The 19,501-nt window shown below is 60.2% G+C and overlaps 1 protein-coding gene across 2 annotated transcripts in view; it reads right to left on the reverse strand.

The window, feature by feature from the left end:
* The window catches only part of AHDC1 (AT-hook DNA binding motif containing 1), a 101,367-nt gene that overhangs the window by 7,904 nt on the left and 73,962 nt on the right, over positions 1-19,501 (reverse strand). For both annotated transcript variants that reach the window (XM_032802985.2, XM_032802984.2), the window contains exons 3-4: positions 5,344-5,512; positions 61-98 (exon numbers count right to left, since the gene is read on the reverse strand). In XM_032802985.2, the coding sequence (XP_032658876.1) occupies positions 61-98; positions 5,344-5,512 (207 nt within the window). The remainder of the gene's footprint in view (positions 1-60; positions 99-5,343; positions 5,513-19,501) is intronic.

Here is a 19,501-nt window from a genome sequence, read left to right on the forward strand (position 1 = left end):
GCCCCACAGCCCCCCTTGCAGGGCCCAGGCCAGGTGAAAGGCCCCAGGAATGGCACTTACCCTCGGCCTTGCTGCTCCGGCTGTTACACTTGAGTTCTCTGCAAAGGGAAGAGAAGAGGTGTTTAGCTCGGAGAGTGGGGCCTTCCCTGCACAGCCTGGAGTTTAGATTCAGCTCCTCCAGCCCTGTGTCCGCATCCCCCACCCGACTTCTCTCCCTCACCCTGGGCTGGGGCTGACCCTGGATGGCTAACTCACTCCGAGCTCCCCTGGCTGGCACGGCCTGTAGATTTCTAATGTGCCCATCACCGTGGTATCGGGGCCACGGTAAGAATTCCACAGCAGGGGCTGCTCCCATGGAAACCAGCCTGGCTTGCATGCGCTATGGCATGGGCTGGATTTGGCCCAAAGCTCTAGCACCGAGGCAAGGATTGAAGGCATCTCTCTAACCCTTTCGTTCGACGCAGGCTGACCCCTGCCTGGCCCCAAGGGGGACGTGCCCTTCTGCTGCGATTGAGCAGGGTAAAACCAACACAGGAGCATGGGATTTGGAGCTCCGTCTGCTCCTTTCAAACAGGTAATGCGCCTGACCTGTGCTTGGCCTTGCACCCCTTAGCTACAGACTGGAGATCTGCTTCGGGCCTCGCACGCCTGAGCTAGGGTCTGGGCCTTGCACGCCTGAGCTACGGGCTGGGGATCGGCCTCGGGCCTTGCACGCCTGAGCTACGGGCTGGGGATGTGCCTCAGGCATCGCACGCCTGAGCTATGGGCTGGGCCTTGCACGCCTGAGCTACGGGTTGGGGATCTGCCTCAGGCATCGCACGCCTGAGCTACAGACTCGGGATGTGCCTAGGGCTTTGCACGCCTGAGCTATGGGCTGGGGATCTGCCTTGGGCCTTGCACCCCTTAGCTACAGACTGGGAATCTGCCTTGGGCCTCGCATGCCTGAGCTAGGGGCTCGGGATCTGCCTTGGGCCTCGCACCCCTTAACTACAGACTGGGGATCTGCCTTGGGGCTCGCACCCCTTAGCTACAGACTGGGGATCTGCCTCGGGCCTTGCACACCTGAGCTACGGTCTGGGGATCTGTGCCTTGGGCTTTGCACCCCTTAGCTACAGACTGGGGATCTGCCTCAGGCCTCGCATGCTTGAGCTACGGGCTGGGGATGTGCCTTGGGCTTTGGACGCCTGAGCTATGGGCTGGGGATGTTCCTCAGGCTTTGCACGCCTGAGCTCCAGGCTGGGGATGTGCCTCGGGCATCGCACGCCTGAGCTACAGGCTGGGGATGTGCCTAGGGCTTTGCACGCCTGAGCTACGGGCTGGGGATGTGCCTTGGGCTTTGTACGCCTGAGTTATGGGCTGCACCTCGCACACTTGAGCTACGGGCTGGGCCTCGCACGCCTGAGCTTCAGGCTGGGAATCTGCTCTGGGCCTTGTACACCTGCTCTTAGGCTGGGGATCTGCCCTGGGCTTTGCAGCCTGTCCCATGGGCAGGGATGCTACCCCTGGGCTTTGTGCACCTGTTCCACAGTCCCTGGACCTTCTGCACATTTTCCAGCCTGCTCCTTCAGCCTCCTGCTCCCTTTGCACCAGGCGCAGAGTGCCAAGCAGCCCACACCAAGGGAAAGCGCTTTGCAGACGTACCACCGCTAGGTGTCCCCTGTGAGCTACGGATCCTCCTCCAAGTGTTGATGCATATTAACCAGCTAAGCCCTGTGCACTCCTGGATTCCTTCCCCACTGCCCCCTCCCCTTCCCCCGTCAGCAGAGCTGCTCCCACCTACTGCTTAAAGTTTGCAACCTGCGCTCCTTGTGGCCTGAGAGAAAGCCCCATTGTGCCCAGCCAGCCAGCTCTTTCCTTCCACCCAGTTGCCTGGAGAAGCAAGCACCTGGCACTACGCTTTGGAAATGGATCCATTGCGGCCTGGTCGTCCCCTCCCCCCGTCCCGGGTCTGCAAGGAAGGAAGGAAGGAAGGGGACGAGAGAAAGAAAAGTTCTTTGTTCCCAGCGTTTCCCGAGGATGAATGGGCCCGGAGTGGGGACGCCATAGGCCCCATCTCCCCCGCACCCCACAGGCAGTGAGGGGCTCTTCGGGGAACATGGCTTCATTTATCCGTCCAGAGCACAGAAGGCCGGGGTCTGGCACCTGGCGGCCAGGCTGGGGACCCTCGTCAGCAGCCCAAGGCGAGGAGAGAGACCCCCATGTAATGTCTCCCCCCTTGATGGGCACTCACCCCTAGTACCGAGCAAATCTCCACCCCCACACCTATCACTTGGCCCCTCTGGATGGCAGGAACCCAGCCCTCTCACAGAGCCCAGCTCTTCCTGGGGGTTGACCTCATTCCCTGCACGTAGACGCTTTGGGGTTCTCCCGTCGCTGTGGTCAATCCACCTCCTCGAGAGGCAGTTGCTAGGTGAATGGACAATCCCTTCCGCCCGCTCAGCCCCGTCAGGGCCATCGCGCTCCGTCTCACAAGGCGGGGGATTTTTCGCAGCCCGGTCGCCCTGGATTTTAGGTGTGCGACCAGGCCTGCGGTGAGCCGCTCCCCCAGAGCCGCACGCTGCCAGGACTGATAGCACGTAGGGAAGCAGGAGGCTCCCCCATTCGGCCCAGTGGGGCGTGAACACCAGCATTATTAAACAGGCAGCAAACACCCCCTATGCTGGGGATGCAGCAGGGGGGCTGGGGTGGGACCCGGCAGGGACACAGGCTACTCTCAGACTGGGCCCAGCTTTAAACAGGCTAAATAACAAGGAGCTGCTGGCTCCCCCGCAAGCCCCCCATGAGGCAGGAGTCTTCCCCCACTCCTGCCAGCAGCACCAAACAAAACCCATTTGCAAGGCAGCAGGAGAGGGGGAGGGGTTGGTCCACCCTTCCCCCACCCTTGCCACAGTGGTGCAAGGTAAATCAGGGAGGGGTGGGCATGGGAGGGCACTCAGCATCCTTCCCCACCGGCTGGAGCTCCACCGGAGGCTAGGACGCCCGAGGGTCAACATCTGCCCCCTCCTGCCAGGCCTCGTCCCCCTTTGCACTCCTCCTTCTTGCACCCTGTTTAGCGTTCCTCCCGCCCCGCCTTACTGCCCCCTCTCCTGCTCCCCCCCCGTGGTTTTCAATGGCTCCTGCCCTGCTCCGAATCCCTTCCACTCCCGAAGCCCCTCCGCCCCTGCGCTGCTCATGGAAAGTTGCTGCATCAGGAAGTGACCTCAGCTTTTTGGCAGGCCCTGCTGGGCACTGCCGTGAGCCCGGCTGGGCGCTGCGCCATCCAGCACCCTCTGCGGACCGGGACAGAAGGCCCCCGTCTCCGCCCCGCCTGCCCCCGCTTGGGCATTTCAGCCCCACCACGTGTACCTCCTTTTTCAGTGTCACCCGCCCCGCAGCTCGGCTCAGGATCCTGGCTTCTGGGGCCTGCCTTTCACACACCGGCAGGGGCCCTGGCTCCCCTTCCTCTCCCGCCCCCTCCCCCTGAGAACACCCGGTGCTTAGGGCTGCCGTTTCCAGGCAACACTTGGCCAGATGTGGAGTGAGAAGGGTCAGGATCCCATGGAAAAGCACCAGCGCCAACAGGGATCAAACGCAGCGACGCTGTTATGTGCGGGGCGGGAGGAGAGGCGGGACGGGCCAGCGGCTGCAGCAGGGGGGGACGGGGACACCAGGAGACCTGAGTTTGGACCTTGGGCCAGTCGCTTCACTGCCCCGTGCCTCAATTTCCCCTCTGAGTTAATGCTACTGACCAGCCTCCCTGGGGCAGAACTGCCATGGACAGAGGATGCAGTGCCGGGTGGTGGGGAAGCTGGGCGGTGGACCCTGTTGCTCCCCGGCACAGGCGCAGAGAGGGGCACTGGGTTGGGGTGACCGGGTTATTTCGTTGCACTTATGAAGCAGGCCGGCTGCCTGGGCAAGTCGCCACGGCCCAGGTTGGCTACTGACAGGCCGGTTCTCTGTGCAGCCTGCGGCCCGGACCCTGTGCTCCCCCAGCGTGCTCAAGGGGCAGGCTCCATGGGGAGTCACTGACTGGCCAGCAAAGCTGTGTTTTGGCTAAGTGCTGGGTGGGTTTTATAGCTGGTGAGGGGCAGCATTAGCATATTATGGGCAAGCGCAAGGTCTAGGCAAGCGTTCCCTACATAGCTGTGCCAGGGCCCCTCATTCCCAACCTGCAGCCTCCCTGCACCCACTACGCCAGCCTTTGGGTCACCATTCAGCACAGAAAGATCCGACAGCCAGAAACACTGAGGTGCCCTCCCAGCACAAACTACAGGTGGAGGTCTTGGACAAAGGTGGGCAAAGCCCAGAGCCTAGGGTGACCGGACAGCAAGTGTGAAAAATCGGGATGGGGGTGGGGGGTAATAGGAGCCTATATAAGAAAGAGACCCAAAAATCGGGACTGTCCCTATAAAATTGGGACATCTGGTCACCCTACCAGAGCCGACCATTCGTCCCCTCCAAGCTGGGTGCTCTGATGAATGGAGCTGGCTCCAAACCCAGGCTGATGAGGGTTTGCAGACCTGAGCCCTCGCGGCCCCAGTCACGGGTGCCAGGCTAGGGCGCAGTGCCCAGGTGCTGCCACCCCCTTCGCTCATCGTCCACCGCAGGCCAGCTGCAGCAGAGAGTGAGACACTCGCTGCGGGGCAAAGGCAGGTGCTCCAGGGGAGGCAGCGCTGGCAGGCCCAGCCCGGATTCAGCTGCTGGGGGTGGGGGGAGAAACACAAAGGCCCCATTCAACCCTGGGCACAGCCCCTCTGCAGCACGCCTGCTCAGGGGAGAGACAGACAGCACAATCCACCCTCATGGCTGCCCCAGAACAGGCCAGCCTAGGGGGCGTGAATCAGATCCCCAGGCCCAATTTCAGATGGCCTCAGCCTCAAGTGCACTGGGAAAAATAAAACACAGGACTGCTCCCCCATCCCCTATAGCTAACACGGGGCTGCTCCCCCATCCCCTATAGCTAACGGGGGGCTGCTCCCCCCACCCCTATAGATGTCACATCTGCTCCCCATCCCCTATAGATAACACGGCGCTGCTCCCCCACCCCCTATAGATACCACGTCTGCTCCCCATCCCCTAGAGATAACACGGGGCTGCTCCCGCACCCCCTATAGATAACACAGGACTGCCCCCCCATCCCCTATAGATAACACGGGGCTGCTCCCCCACCACCTATAAATAACACAGGGCTGCTCCCATCCCCTGTACATGACACCGGGCTGCTCCTGTTCCCTATAGATAACACGGGGCTGTTCCCATCCCCTATAAATAATACAGGATTGTCCCCATCCCCTCCATATACCACGGAGCTGCTCCCCCTCCTCGCAGAGAACACGAGGCTGCCCTGCACCTTGGAGCCATTACCTTGGCCGCGAGTGCTTGCAGTGCAGATTCACTTTGAAGTTCCTCTCGCCGCTGTCCGCCTCGCTGTTGGGCTGGCGCAGCCCGGAGCCCTGGGCGCGCTGGAACCACTCGGCTGGCGGGCTGGCTCCGTTTTCCAGGCCGATGGGCTGGCAAGCGAGAGAGCTCCCATCTGTGACAGAGCAGCACACAGACCCGGGCGCATGAGCTGAGGGGGAACGCAGGGTCCCGCGCTGGGGGCAAGGGAGAGGCAGGGGAACTTGGCGGTGACAGGGGTTTGTTCCAGCGACAGGTGAACAGGCCCAAAAATGCCCTTCCCGCGGTGGAAGGGGGGGGAGCGATGGTGTCTGGGGCGCAAAGGGATAGCAGCTCTCGCCCACCCCCACCCCCTGCATGGCAGGCCCTGGGGAGGTTTATGCAAGCAGCAGCAGCAGCACAGAGCCCAGCAGGGCCCTTTGCTGAATCGTGCTCCACTCTGGCATCTTAAACACAGGCTCCCACAGGGTTATTCAGCCTGTGTGCGCGTGTGTGTGTGTGAGAGAGAGAGCGGGTACAGATAGCAGCACAGGCATTCACGCCTACCCATCTGTCTGCAACTGTCTGTTTGTCTAAGCCGCTCTCTCTCCCTCTCCACCCAAATGTGCCGGAGAGAACTGACAGGCTCCCTCTGGCCACCGAGTGAGGGGTGACGGCGCCACCTCCTCCCCCCGTTTTGCCCAAGGTCACTGCTTGGGCAGCGTTCTGTACACGGACGGCTTTCCATCAGCCTGGATGGAAGCACGGACGTACACAGGCCCTCGGTCTGTCCTGGCGGCATCAGCAGCAGGCCACGTGCTGACATTTTCCAGTGTTTTTCCAGGGTGAGTCCCCTCCTGACCACTCGTCACTCCGGCCCCATCCCCATCTCGCTCTTTCTTGGCTTCCTCTGGCTCCTGTCTGTTTGCCCGTCTCACTCAGGATCTCGCAGAGCCCCAGAGGAAGTCAGCCAGGCTCTGAGCTCTGCATTAGGGCTCCCCCTGCTTGTGGGTGTGCTGCTGGGTTGTGATTTTCGCCTTCTCTTTTGTGCTGGTGCGGATGTGCCGGCGCTAGTGTGTGTGTGTGCATGCCCGTGTCTCTCTCGTTCTTTGTGCGATTGTGAGTCGGTGTTACTGTGTGGCTACCAGCCTCTCCTGGGTTGTGTGCCTGCGTCTGTGTTTGTACGTGTGTCTCTGTCTCTCGTCCTCTGTATCCTTCCGCGTGTGTGTCTCTGTATCGTTGTGTGTCTGCCGGTGCCTCTCCCATGTGTGTCTGTCTGCTCCCCACCCTTAGCCTGTGCGACCGTCCCTCTCCCTGTCAGCCTGTGTCCTCCCAACACACACACACACACCCCCATGATCCAGACTGTTCCCATTGCCTGCATTAGCGTGACAACTTATCAACGAGGCAGGGAAGGAGAATTCAAACCTGTCAGTTACTCAGCCCCCATCTCTTCCCCTCCCTCCCCATCCTTGGGTCTCCTGGCTGGCAGGGAAATGCAGGCAGCTCTGCCTCCAGCCCTGCACAGAGCGGCTGCTGCTGGCCCGGGCGGTGTCAAGTTACACCAAGGGGCAACGTGGAGCAGCAAAATATGCACTAGAAAGACCGGTCTAGTCTCTCCTGCAGCTGCTAATGTGCCCGGAGCTGGAAGCTGCTGGAGGAGAGGCAGGCAGGAAGCGCACAGACGACTTTCCAGAACAGCCCCCGGGGTACCAATCCCCCCCCCCCTCCCCGCACATGCTGCTTTCCCTTTTAATTCAAGTGAAACGTGGAGAGACTGAAAACCAGTCAGGGACTGGGATGGGGCCAGAGCCGTGTGTCCGTTAACCAAGTGCGGCTCCGTCGGGTTTGGGGCAGTTACTCCAGTTTGACGCCGGGATAAATCAGGGCAGACCGTGGCCAGGGCGATGCAAGCGCATGCCACGCACAGCCTGCGCACCCCCAGTCACAAGGACACCAAGTCACCCGAACACACCCAAGGCAACACACCCGGCACACAAACACACGCACACACATGGGCGCACACGCACCCCGAGAGACGCGCACACAGCTCCAGAGACACACAGTCACCGACGCGCGCACACAGCTCCAGCCAGCTTCTTTGCGGGCTCCTCTCTGGTTGTAACAAGACCACACTTGCTCTGAGTTATTAAAGCCTCTTAATGACTAGGCACAGGCCTGAGCAGCTGCTGAGCAGACAGAGGGGAGGCAGGAGGCGACTCCCCCTGCACCGCTGGCCCCCAAAAGGCAGAGGGACTGGGCACACAGCTCTGTGCTAGGCATAGGGGTGGGATATGGGGACCTGCAATATCTGACAGGCTCAGCTGCTGCTGATGTATGATGGGTGAAGAGGGGATGCTCACCTGGCCAAGAGAGAGACTGCGGCCTCTGCCCTCCACCCTGCTCTGGGGTTTTTCCAAATGGAGGGCCAGGGTGCACCAGAATGCAGCCCCCTTGGCCGAGTGCAGAAAGCGTGTCCCCTGGGCAGCGATGCGGACGTTGATGGGGCAATAGCGAGGCTTGCTCATGCAGTTAACCCCTGCGGGCTCCCGGCAAGCCTGGTGTGAACGCAGAGTAACTCCTCTGTGTTCCATGGGGGGTGATTCCGGATTCCCACCCACAACACAGCCAGCAGGGCCTGTTGAGAACTGGAATGCAGGGGAGGGGGGCTTCAGGCCCCCAGAACAGACCTGTGACTCACTCCCCTGTGTTATATAATGGACACCGTGCGACACAGCCTGCTCGCTCCTCTCCCAGATGGCGCTGGGCACTGACCGCCCAGCTCCAATGCCCAGAGGGAGTTGGTGGGGAGGGAGGCACCTCGTCCCTGCATGTGCCTAGGGGGCAGTGAGCTCCCACCCTGAGCCGCTGCCTGGCAGAGCCCAACCCCCCTCGGCTGGGGCGTGTGGAGGGAGTGGGAGTGGGCTGGGTAAGGGGTCCGGGAGGAGGGGCCCGTTAGGCGGATGTTCTCCACACAATGTTCACTTTCACCTCCTCTGCTCCGCCTCAGGCAGCCTGCCACATGTTCTGCATTAGGAGCTCTGGACTTCACCATTCCCGGATTGTTAGCCAGGGGGATTTCTCTCTCTCTCTCTCTCACTGGTTACAAAACACGGCTAGAGACCACACAAGAGAGAGAAGATGCACGGTGTGTGTGTGGGGGGAGATGCATGGAGAAGCAGGAGGGAGGAAGACACACAGAAGGAGAGAGAGGAGCAATGCACAGGGTGTGTGTGAGAGAGAGATTGCAGGCACCTCTGTTTCCCACCTCCTGACCCCTGGAGCCTCGGGAAGATAACAGCCCTGAAGAGTGCTGACTCGCCTTTCAGAAATCCAATATCCTCCCGACTACCTGGGCTTGCCAGCCCCCCCTCCCCGGATTAATCCTGCTGCTGAAAATCTTTTATTAGTTTAGCAGTTTCAGGCTTCCTGGTGGCAGGAAGCAGAGACACAGACTCCACCAGCCCTCCCCTCTCCTGGAAAGCTGTCCAGCGCCTGCTGCCCCATGCCGGAGGGATGGGGGGCAACGGGGCTCCCTCTGAAGCTCTAACCTCCCCGCCCCCCTGGGCTGGAGGAGGTGACTCCAGGAAGGACATGGCCTCTTTCAAGGTGTTTAATTCAGTCTGGTGCTGAGCTGGGGTGGGGGGTTGGGGGGGAAGCCAGCTATGTTCAGGCCCACCTTGAACCGCTCTGAGCCCAGCAGGCGGACGGGGTGGCCCGGGCCAAGCGCGGAGGGGGTGAGCTAAGACAGGGCATGTCTGCCCCAAGGACTAGGCCACTGCGGTCAGTGCCACAGCCCAGCCCTGCACGCCTGCACCAGGCTGATGGGGCAACGGAGAAGCTTTGCTCTGCTGCTCGCCCACCCATGCAACAGCTGCTGGCCAGCAGTGCCACGGGGAGACTGCATTAGGTGGGGGAGTGAGTTGTCACCAACGCGGCTGAAAGCCCAAGCCCACCTAGTGCTGGGCAGCAGCGTCCCATGGGGAAGGGACTTGCTCCGCGCAGCCATCGGAGGAGCTAATGTCGGAGATGAGATCCGAGTGGGAATGCCCTGTGGGACACGGATCAGCTCTGGTACTGAGGCCCGCCTGGAGACCACGGGCATGGGCTCTGCACTGAGGCCTGGGGCCCACCTGGAGACCACAGGGATGGGCAGGCAAACAGCAGTCACCCAGCAGCTGTGCAGACTGGAGTGCTAGGGACATTTGCAGGGTCTGGACTGTGCCTGCTAATTCCTTCACTAAGCAGGATGTTGCACTGAAACAGCGCCACACGCTGGCCACCTTGGGCGCAGCCACCTGGTCCTTCCTTGGCTTCCCAGTTTGCCTGGCCGATTTGTCCTTGGCTCCAGAATTCTTGCCACCCTCCTAATGGCCCCAGTGCCCATCCTTGCTGGGGGGCAAGACCGCAAATCTGGAGCTCTCTCAACACCACCCCATTGCTCACAGCCTTACCCCAAACAAAGCTGCTCCCTCCTTGCTCTTTCTGCCCCTCGGCCATTTATAGATTGTGCTTTGTGGGCCCCCCACGCCCCCGGCAGTCACTGCTTAGCCCCTGCTGGCCCCAACCTGCTCCACTGAACAAATGTCCCAGGAACCAGGCTGGGCCTTCCTGACATAAATGGAGATCAACCCGGCACGTGGGTTCAGAGGGTTCCTGTGTTTGTCCAACCTCCCCGCACTCAGCTCCTCTCCTGAGCTCCGCAAGGGGTCAGAGGAGTTGATCTAATAGGCTCTTCTGGACTTAAAAGCTATATGAGTCTAAACTCTAGGAGCCCTCCCCTCTGTGGCCTCATGCAGCCCTGCCCCCGGCATCCTCCTGCCCCTTCGCACTCCTGTGGCTCCCCATCTCGCTCTCCCTGCACCCCGTGACTGCAGCATAGACCTGCCCTTAGCATGCGCCTGGGTCTTTCCAGAACACGTCCAAGCATCTGCTAGCTTGGAAAGCCATCACACCCATCCCAGTGCAAATACCACCACCGCTCCCCTCCGTCAGCGCTCGCAATGGCGGGGCAGTCTCATCACCCCCCTTCCACAGCTGGGGAAATCAGGGAAGGGCCGTATGCCAAAGCAAACAGTGAGGCAAACAGCCCAGCCCAGCCGGCCTGGATTCCCAGGCCTGTGTCCCCCACGCTGACACCTCAGCAGCTGGGGGGAGCCACAGAGAAGAGCTCAGAGCAGGGCGGGCGGAAGAGGCCTTCAACAGAGACAGGGTGGACGGGGCAGGGAGGTGGAAGTCACTTGGAGAGGAGGAGCAGACGGTGTGTAGTGTCCCGGGGCAGGAGCTCGGTGGTTACCTGGGTGGGGAGGCACAGGGAGCCTCAGGGTTTCCCCGGGAAAGTCCCAACTTCAACCGATTCCCCTCACATCCAATGGGCTGCTTTATATCAAAAGAGAACAGAAGGAAGTATTCACCCGTGCCACCCACCAGAGCTCTGCGCTGGGCTGGGGGAAGGAGTGCCAGAATTCTCTCCTCCTCCCCCAGGCGCACCCCCTCAACCGGGGGGTTCTGTTTAGTTTCATTCGAGATACAAAGTGCAGATGAAAAATGCCTGGGCCGGGGCTGGCCAGGTCCAAACCCCACCGCGGGCCGCAGGGCTGTGAAGAGAATCAAATTCACAATCTCGATGTAACAGGGAAACTGAAAAGCCAAAAGAAACAAACCTAGAGTTCTTCTTTGAGCAGGTTCCAACTAAATCACCTTCCCCAGGGCAGTCAATCCCACTTCTGACACACTGATGCCCAGGAAGACTCTGGCCCCATGGCCATTTCTGTCCCTCTCCTGTCCATGCCCATTTCTGTTCCCGCCCCATTCCTCAACTCCCTTTTCTTGCCATCTGGTGCAAGAGCCTTCTCCTCTGCAGCTCCCGGCTGTATTGGCTGCCGAACTGCACGTCTTTCCTCCCCTTGCCCGAACTCCAAAGGTCATTCTCCCTCTCCATCATCACAGTGGCTGTGCTGAGTGCCCTGCGGCTCTTGGGGGAAGAGAGGGAAGTGGAGGAGCGAAAGGAATGATGGTGTTGTGGTGATGGCTGTGGACTGGGACTCAGCAGGGTGGGATTGCTGGCCTTTTGCTACAACCTTCTTTGGGAAAACCAATTCGTCTCTCTGTGTCTTGGCTCCCTAACTGTACAATGGGGTGATAACCCCGCCTGTTGTCTATTTCGATTGGAAAGTCTCCGGGCAGGGCCTGTCTTGCCCTGTTTCTGTGCAGCGCCTGGCACAGCGGGGCCCTGGGTACTACCCTAGAGCAGGGGCAGTCACTTAGATTTTTGCTAAGGTCCAAATTTCTCGGTCAAGGTAGAGTAAAGATCCAGACTCCAGAGAAAACAATGGAAAAGAACACCAAGGACAACAATAAGTAAATAAAAAGATTCCGGGGTCGGTTCAAAAGTATCCGGCGGTCTGGATTTGGCTCGCAGGCCGCTGATTGATTCCCCCTGCCCTAGAGCGATGCTATCCCAAAAGCAAGCGGCGGTACCTTGTAAACGCAGAATCCTCCAAAGCTAAGGGCTTGGAGAACGAGAACTGACAGTTTAAGATGCAAACTGGAAGAACTACCCGGGATTGGCCCCCCCACCCCTTAGCTCTGGTGAGACAGCTGACAGAGCAGCCGTGAAGGGCTCAGGGCTGATGACAGTGGGGACGGTGCAGCCACAGACCTCCTGTCACCAAATCCTTGGATGCAAATGAACATGGAGTTCAGAGACCTGCCTGTGACTGATGCTGGATTCAGGAATAAACCTCTTCCGGGATTCACTGGCTGCCCAGCCCCGCAGGGCGCTGCAGCAGGCTTTCCAGAGGAGATGAATCAGGCACACGCTCGGCTGCTCTCACCCCCTGGCACCTCCAGTCCATGTTACTGCACATGAGGCTTGCCTTGCCGATGCCCCCGCTCCTCCAACGCGCCTCTGAGCCCCCCACCAGCCTTGGCACACTCCCGCTTGCCACGTCAGTGAAGAACTGGTCTGGATTCGCAACTCCAGCCTTTTATCAAGGACCGTCCCAAATAAGCCTGTGTTGGGGGGTACCTCGGCATAGCAACTGCAACCCTCGGCTTCCCTCCCCCCGCCCCATTCACACAGGCACCCTGGGGGAGGACAAAGACCTCAGAAGAGAAATTTGTCCACACAGCTTTTTCAGTGCCCCAGAATCCTGACCTGAGAACCCCCCTGGCTAGACCACTCCTAGCTCCACCCCAATCTCTGCCAACTCCTTTCTGTTCTGATGCAAACCAGGGCAGAACTGCAGCCCCCCATTTCTGCTGTGGTCCTGGGGAAGCCCACAGCCTTTCAGATCTCCTCTACTTTTCAGCAGGGGCAGCTGCTCTCACTGAACAGTGGTGGTGGCGGCAGCATGGCCAACCCCAGTGTTAAAAAAACAGGGGTCAGACCCCCTCCCCCCCCAAATCAAAAGTTTTTAAAAAAAATCACAAAATTTGGCGGCGGTCTTTTGTATTTGTCTTGCATGTTTCCAAGCGAGAAACTATCCCCCGCCCCAATGAAAACGGAGATTCTCACATAAACTCCCATGACTCCAGGAGCTGGCGCTGTAGGAAACCCATGAAATCATTGTGGGACTCGCGCTCAATCCACAACAGTTGGCAACGTGGCCGCAGATTGGCTGCATAAAGACAGAGGAGCAGGTGGAGACTGATAAAGCCATTTTATCCAGTTCATTCCAGCTGGGCAGCCGGGGTTTTGGAGGTTGAACAGCGGAGGACTAGGAGGGGGGCGTGTGCGTGTGGAGGGATTGTTTGACCCTAACGATAGCCATCATCCTGCAAAAAAAACGAACCTCTCCCCCCCGTGCTCCCATCACTATTCGCAACACTTGAGCCTTCCACTGCTGACTCTTTTTTTTGGCATTTATAATGAGGAGACAGAACAGATGGCCAGAGTGTTTCATCTTAGGTAACGGGTCCAGCAGATTTACCTCAGCTGACGGTATCAGGGGGTTATAGCCCCACTGGAGCTCGAGGTCATGGGAGCAGAGCTTTCCTAGGTCCCATGGAGCGGAATCGGGTAGCAAGCTCGGGAAGTTCTCTCCAGCAGAGATGGCCACAACCCAGTTCCACTCTAACGGCGACAGCGAATGGAGAGAAATGTCACGTGAGATGCTCCATGGCGGGCGCTGGGAGCCTAGCAGCAGGGTGCAGAATTGCTAGGCAGATGGCCCCGTTATGGGCACCGCCTGGGAAACTCCCACTCTCTGGATTTGGGTGGGAGACCTGGCACACGGAGCTGGAGACAAGCTAGCTCTCGACAAGGGGTAGAAGCCTCCATCTGTGGAGCATCTACAGTGGCAGGCTTGGACACAGCCACCTGGCTGTTCCCCGCAGGGGTAATGCAGGCTCCAGAAGACAGGGACCCCCGGAGAGTGCATTAGAGACAGTCCCCTCCTTCCTCACGACTCTGGCATGTCTGGGATCTGGGCAGTGCATGCAAGCCCATGCACAATGCCCAGCCATCCAGGGCTCTGCGCTAGACACAAGCAGTGGAGAGTTAAGCTCTCACCCGACAGAGAGCGGCATCCCAGAGATCTCCACGGTAGGCCACACGCAAGGTGAAGGCACCTCCCGCCTCTGGGACGATCCGGGGGGTAGACGGACGCCTCTGCCCCCCTCTCCAGCCACAACGCTTCCCTGCTGCAATCAGCTTGACCGACCCCCACGAGAATGTGTATCCACTGACTTCAACGGCTCAGCACCACCACTCTCGTCCGCTTTGGGCCTGGCGTGCGGGCATGACCCTCCCACTCCTGGGCACATGGGCTCAGACCACCTTGCTGCCTAACTCCACAAAGTCTGCTCTCCCAGTGCTGCGAGAGGAGCCTGCTCCCTTCGGGGGCAGCTCCGCTAAGAGATGAGACCACCGCAGGGGCACCGATGGCACCAGAGAGCTGGTTTCTTGCCACCCTCCCTTGCCCTGGCTCAGCACGGCCGTCACACGGTGACCCTAAGAGAACCACCCGGCCTCCTCCCCCAACCATGCGCCTCACCAGCGCGGCTCATACCAGTGCATTCTGGGAGCGTGGGCTTTTGGGCGACCTCCAACCCCCAAGCACTGCCCGGTGGGACAGGATTAGGGAGCCCGTCTGACCCGGGAGCAGCTCAATGCATCTGTCTCCCCATCCATGCTGGGTGGAAATCACTAGAGATGCTGCTGCTGCAGCCACACCGGACAGACAGACCAACCGACCTCCTCCCGGGGCGCCCCAGCGCTCTGCAGCTGTCAAGGGGGGCTGCTGACGCAGCCCAGGCATTGCATGCTCCAAGGGGCCCAGCCTGCGGCTTCTTTCGGCTCTGTCCCACCTGGGGCAGACAGAGCCTTTGATGCTCGGCCCACCTGGTACCAGTCAGCCCAGGAGGCTTTGCTGGTGCCTCTTGAAAGGGGCCTTTCCCTGCTGGAGCCAGTCAGTCTGGGCAGGGGCTGCCAGGCAACAAACTAGCCTCCCCCCACACATGCGGGGTTCAACGGTGCAGCTGCCTCTTGGGGGGTGGTGATTCTATCCTTAAAGGCCAGATTTTTCCCTGCCTCACCACCCCTGGATCCAGGGGAGCTGGGCAGGGTTCGGACCCTTGTTTCCTACCCGGCTGGGGTGGAGCGACTGGGCCTGCCTCCCTCCAGCCCCTTCCCTCCCTCGGAAGGGCTCAGGGAAGGTGCTTCGGCGGGGGAGGTGGGGCTTGGGAAATCAGCCGACAGATGGACTGCTGAAGCCATGGCACCTCGGCCGGCTGGAACAGAGAGCTGCAGTTCAGAGAGAGCTAGCAGGGAAAGGAGATAAATTTAGCTGCCTTCCTGAGTGCCAGCTTTGTTCGCCCGCCCCGCTGAGCTGGAGATGGTGCTCCTCTCCTCCAGCAGCTCCCTGGCCCAGCATGCCTTGCAGGGCTGAGCGGCCGTGCCGACGCCTGCCTCTGCTCTCAGCTTTATTGTTTCGCACCTCGGGCCCGACCTGCGCAGTCACCTATGCTCCACACGTGGGCCTCGTGCCAACCACTGCCCCCTCTTGGTAGGACGGTGGCTACCACCCTGCCCCCAAGGATCTGCAGAAGGGCCCTCCCTTAGAGACAGACCGCGAGGCTGAGCGAGGGTGTATCCCTGCCCAGCGCCCGCCCCATGCCGGCTCATGGCACAGGCTGGCTTTTCTGCACAGGGAGTGGGCTCTTTTCCCATCTCAGGCTGGCTATGGAAGCCAAGCTGGGATGTGTGTGTGTAGGGGGGGGTAGAGACTGGGGGGGAGGCTCTAACCTTTCTACGGCACACGAAAGGTTAACGCCAGGCAGGCTGGATGCTGGGAGGCCAGTAATGTTTGGAAGGTGCCAGCTGGAACCATGCCCGTCCCAAGCTCTAGAGGCGGTGCTCCCCAGAGCCGGGGGGAAAGGGGCAGGAGGGTGGAAATGCACATACCCAGGGGAGGCAGAGCAATCCCGCTCTGTGTCTCTGTCACACAGGTGGGTGTGCAGCGCCCCGCATGCGCTCCAGTCACCTGTGCACCCATCTCGGCTTTTAGCCCCATGAGCAGGAGGCTCTGGGGCCGGGGGAGGAGAGAGCCAGGGAGCTGCAGGGCGGGCAGCGGAGGGCGTGATGGACAGAGTGGAAAGAGGCGGCAAGGGAGCGAGAGAGGCAGAGGAATCACTGGGCCCGTTTCCTGAGCCTGGCTCAGGTGTGCAAGGCGAGCGACTGCAGCGGTTCGTGTCCCTAGCTACAATGCCCCTGTCTGCCCTTCTAGCCCGCGGAACCGAGTCTGTGGGCTGGCAGTGCCCGGGCGCCGACTCACCCTCGCCTTCTCCCTCGCCAGGTGGCCCACCCCTACTTGCTGTCTTTATTATAGGCCAACGTGAGCGCAACGAACCCAGGCTGGGTTTCAATCCGCCCAGCCCCTGTGCACTTCGCCTGCCATGCTGGTGACTCACCAGCAAAGCGGGCAGGGGAGGAGGGCAGATAAGGGGGGTGGGGGAGACACACAGGTCCCTCCCTCGGCCAATTTTAGAAACCAGCTAGACAAGAAGGGCCGATTTCCCCGGTAGGATTTATGAGCCCGCTGGTGGGCTTTCGGAGGCGCGCATTCGCTGAGTGGAAACTCCTGGCCGAGGAGCCGGTTTCCCGGGAGACCCAGACGTCGGCACAGGAGGCTCAGAAGGGCTGACGGGGATCGAGAGGGGCCTGTGGGGAGGCTGCCAAAGGAGGCATGTTGCTGCACACACCCCGGCGGCTGGAGAGGTGAACACCCAGGGACAGCATAACGCCTAAGTGAGCATGCCAGTCAGGCATGTGAAGCAAACACACAAGCTAGAGCTCCCCATCTGCCATTTGCAGAGAGAGAGACCGAGACTGGCTAGCCACGGCACTTGGGAGTGGACCAATGCTGCCCCCATGGGACACTGAGCTGGGACAGCCGTCCTGGGTCCCCCAGCCCCACCCCTCATGCAGGCAGGCACACCACAGCGGGGTGGGGGGCTCGGGGGGACTGCTGGATCCGAGTCGTGCACTGTACTGGCGGTGAGAGGCAGAATCGGGCCCAGCAACCAGGGGTTGCCATTGTGACCAGTGGGAGCAGGTCTGAGGGGTGCAGTGGGAGCACCGGTGGAGGGAAGCTGCGTCTATTCCCCTGGCTGACGGGGTTGATCCCATGGGGCTGCGCCCCACCCCCCAAATCCTCTCAGGGTGCCTGCGCCTCTAGCTCCCACCTCCCAGGTATAGCCAGGACACCCCTGCAAGTAAACCCCCCTCCTCCCCGAACTCTCCATCTCTCACTGCACCGCGTCCAAGCTCCTCGCCTGCAAGACCCCTCCCCGCTCAGCTCCCCCCTTCCCTCTGTTCCTTCAATCACATGCCCCATGACACCCAGCCCCCCTGTCCTCCCCTGCCAAGCACCCCCAAACTCACTGCTTCCTGCCCCACTCTCCTTGTACCCTAACCCCCCACATGCCCACCCCTCCCAGAGCGTGTACACCAGGCCCCAAGGCACAACGGCGCGGAGAGGCGAGCACCACCACTTTGCGCTTGTACAGAGCCTTGTGCCCCGGGATCTCAGAGCACTTTCCCTGCACTAATGAGGGGTCCCTCATGCACACCTGGGAGGCAGGTACGTATGATCAGACCCGTTTTACCGGTGAGGCGTGGCGATATTACAGGACTTGCCCAAGATCCCACAGCAAACAAGCGGCAGGGCCAGAAATGGAACCCAGGAGTCCTGATTCCCAGCCCTCCCATCCTCAAACCAGACCCAGCAGCGAGGCCCTTCATCTCTTGCACTTGCAGGAGGATCCTCTCCGTTTAAGAGCCTTGCCATGCCTCTGCACTGCAGTCGCCATCCTTGGGCTGGAGCGAATGCTGTTCCTTATGTGGGCAGAAGGGGCACTGTTGGGTGCTGCAAAGAGCTCTCCTCCAACTCCACCCCAGCCATGGCATTGCCAGCTCCGGGAGTAAACCTGAACCCGAACGTGGGCACCCATCCCAGGCTACCAGTCCCAGCCCTAGTGCAAGGAATGGCGGGACCCAGCCCTACTCCTAGCTGATGATGGAGCTGGGGAGAGAGGCCGGCTTGCCGCACTGGGGGATTTGTTATTATTTTTTCCAGGGAGCTTTCCATTCAAATTGGAAAAACACAAGTTGCTGGCGGAGCCCCGGCGCTGATTGTATGCAGCCTGTCACTCAGGCATCACTTTGGAGATGCCCATAAATTGCTCCATTACCTCTTCTAATTGAGGAGAACGCAGCTGCTGAGGGGCGTTGATGGAGCGGCTTCCTTTGGAAGGCTGACTCGCTCTCTGTCGACGGGTTCCGGTGCAGCTTGAGAGCTCCACCAAGAGACAAAATAATACCACTTCTAAGAAATGCCCAGCGACAAAAGCAGGCATGTTGCACCTGTGACGGCAAACCCAGGGCACCAGGGGACCAACCCCAGCCATGGTCGTTTTGGGGAGGGTCCGTGCCCCAGCACTGGTTTGGTTTCAGCAGCTTTCTTGGTACTACCACGTTATTCAGATGGAAGACGAATGAACTCAGAAGCGTGTTTACCAATGAATGGGGCTACGTGGTCGGCAATCAAGCCATCACCACAAGCTTTGGGCATAAACTGGATATCCAGCCGGAGCACTGGGCGGGGCTTGACATGCCAGGAGGCTACCTCCTTCTGGGATTTGTCATGATGCCGGCGATCCCACAGCTGTAGAGGAGCGAAGGCATTGCCATTCTCTAGGGCTTTCCTCCAAGTGCCTCAAAGCACTTTACCCACATTAAGAGGATGGGTCTCAGGTGGGGAAGTTGAAGACCTAAGCCTGGGAGAGAAGTAATGATCCATTTCCAAAGGAAGCGGAGTCCAGGCACCTCTTGGCCTGTGCATGCAGTGCCTTCTCTGTGGGGAGGCCCATGCAGACCTGCCCTGCCGAGCCCTTGGGGCAGAGCTGCTCGGGGCAGGGCTACAGCAGGCTAAGAGGTGGAGAAGGGGACCGAGGTCTTCTATCGAGGGGGTGATGGTAGAAGAAGGTGAACTAAGCTGTCTGGTGTTGCAGGCCAGTGGCAATGGTGGACACCAAGGGCAAGATGTGGGTAAACTCCATATTCGTCAAATGGGAAGTGGGCCAACTCCGTTCACCCGCCTTTACCCTCAGCTATGCTATGGACAGAGGCGCAGGCAAATCGAGATCCATCCTCATGGACTACTCCCCCCTCCCCGGAGAGGACGTGTCCAGATCTCCCTAGTTCCCAGTGCAAAGGACACTGAAGTGCCAGAGTCCTGCCTGGCTGGATGCCGTGATGGCGGAGATGGACCCGGCAGGCGTACGGCGCTGGCCGACTGAACGCGCCTCTGCTTTTTGCGATGCCGCCGCGTCTTCAAGAAGTGGGAACTGCAAACTGCTCTCCAAAACCCCAAGGCAGGCAGGGGAGGGTAAGGAGGACCTTGCACCATGACGATGTGAAGAGAGGACGGGACCAAAGAGAACGAGAAGGGACAGACACATCTGGGAACAGGTCCAGCTGTGGAGGAACAAGGGGTCTGCCAAAGAGCAGAGTGCAGCCAACCCTCCCCTCCAGGTACACCCCCATCCGGGGCAGGGGGGAGCAACGGAGGGGAGGGAGAGGATGGGGCTGGCGTCCTGGGGACGCCTCCTGCTTTTTCTGATACAAAGCAGTGGAAGCCCT

This window comes from Chelonoidis abingdonii, chromosome 25, assembly GCF_003597395.2.
Source record: "Chelonoidis abingdonii isolate Lonesome George chromosome 25, CheloAbing_2.0, whole genome shotgun sequence".
NCBI lineage: Eukaryota > Metazoa > Chordata > Testudines > Testudinidae > Chelonoidis > Chelonoidis abingdonii.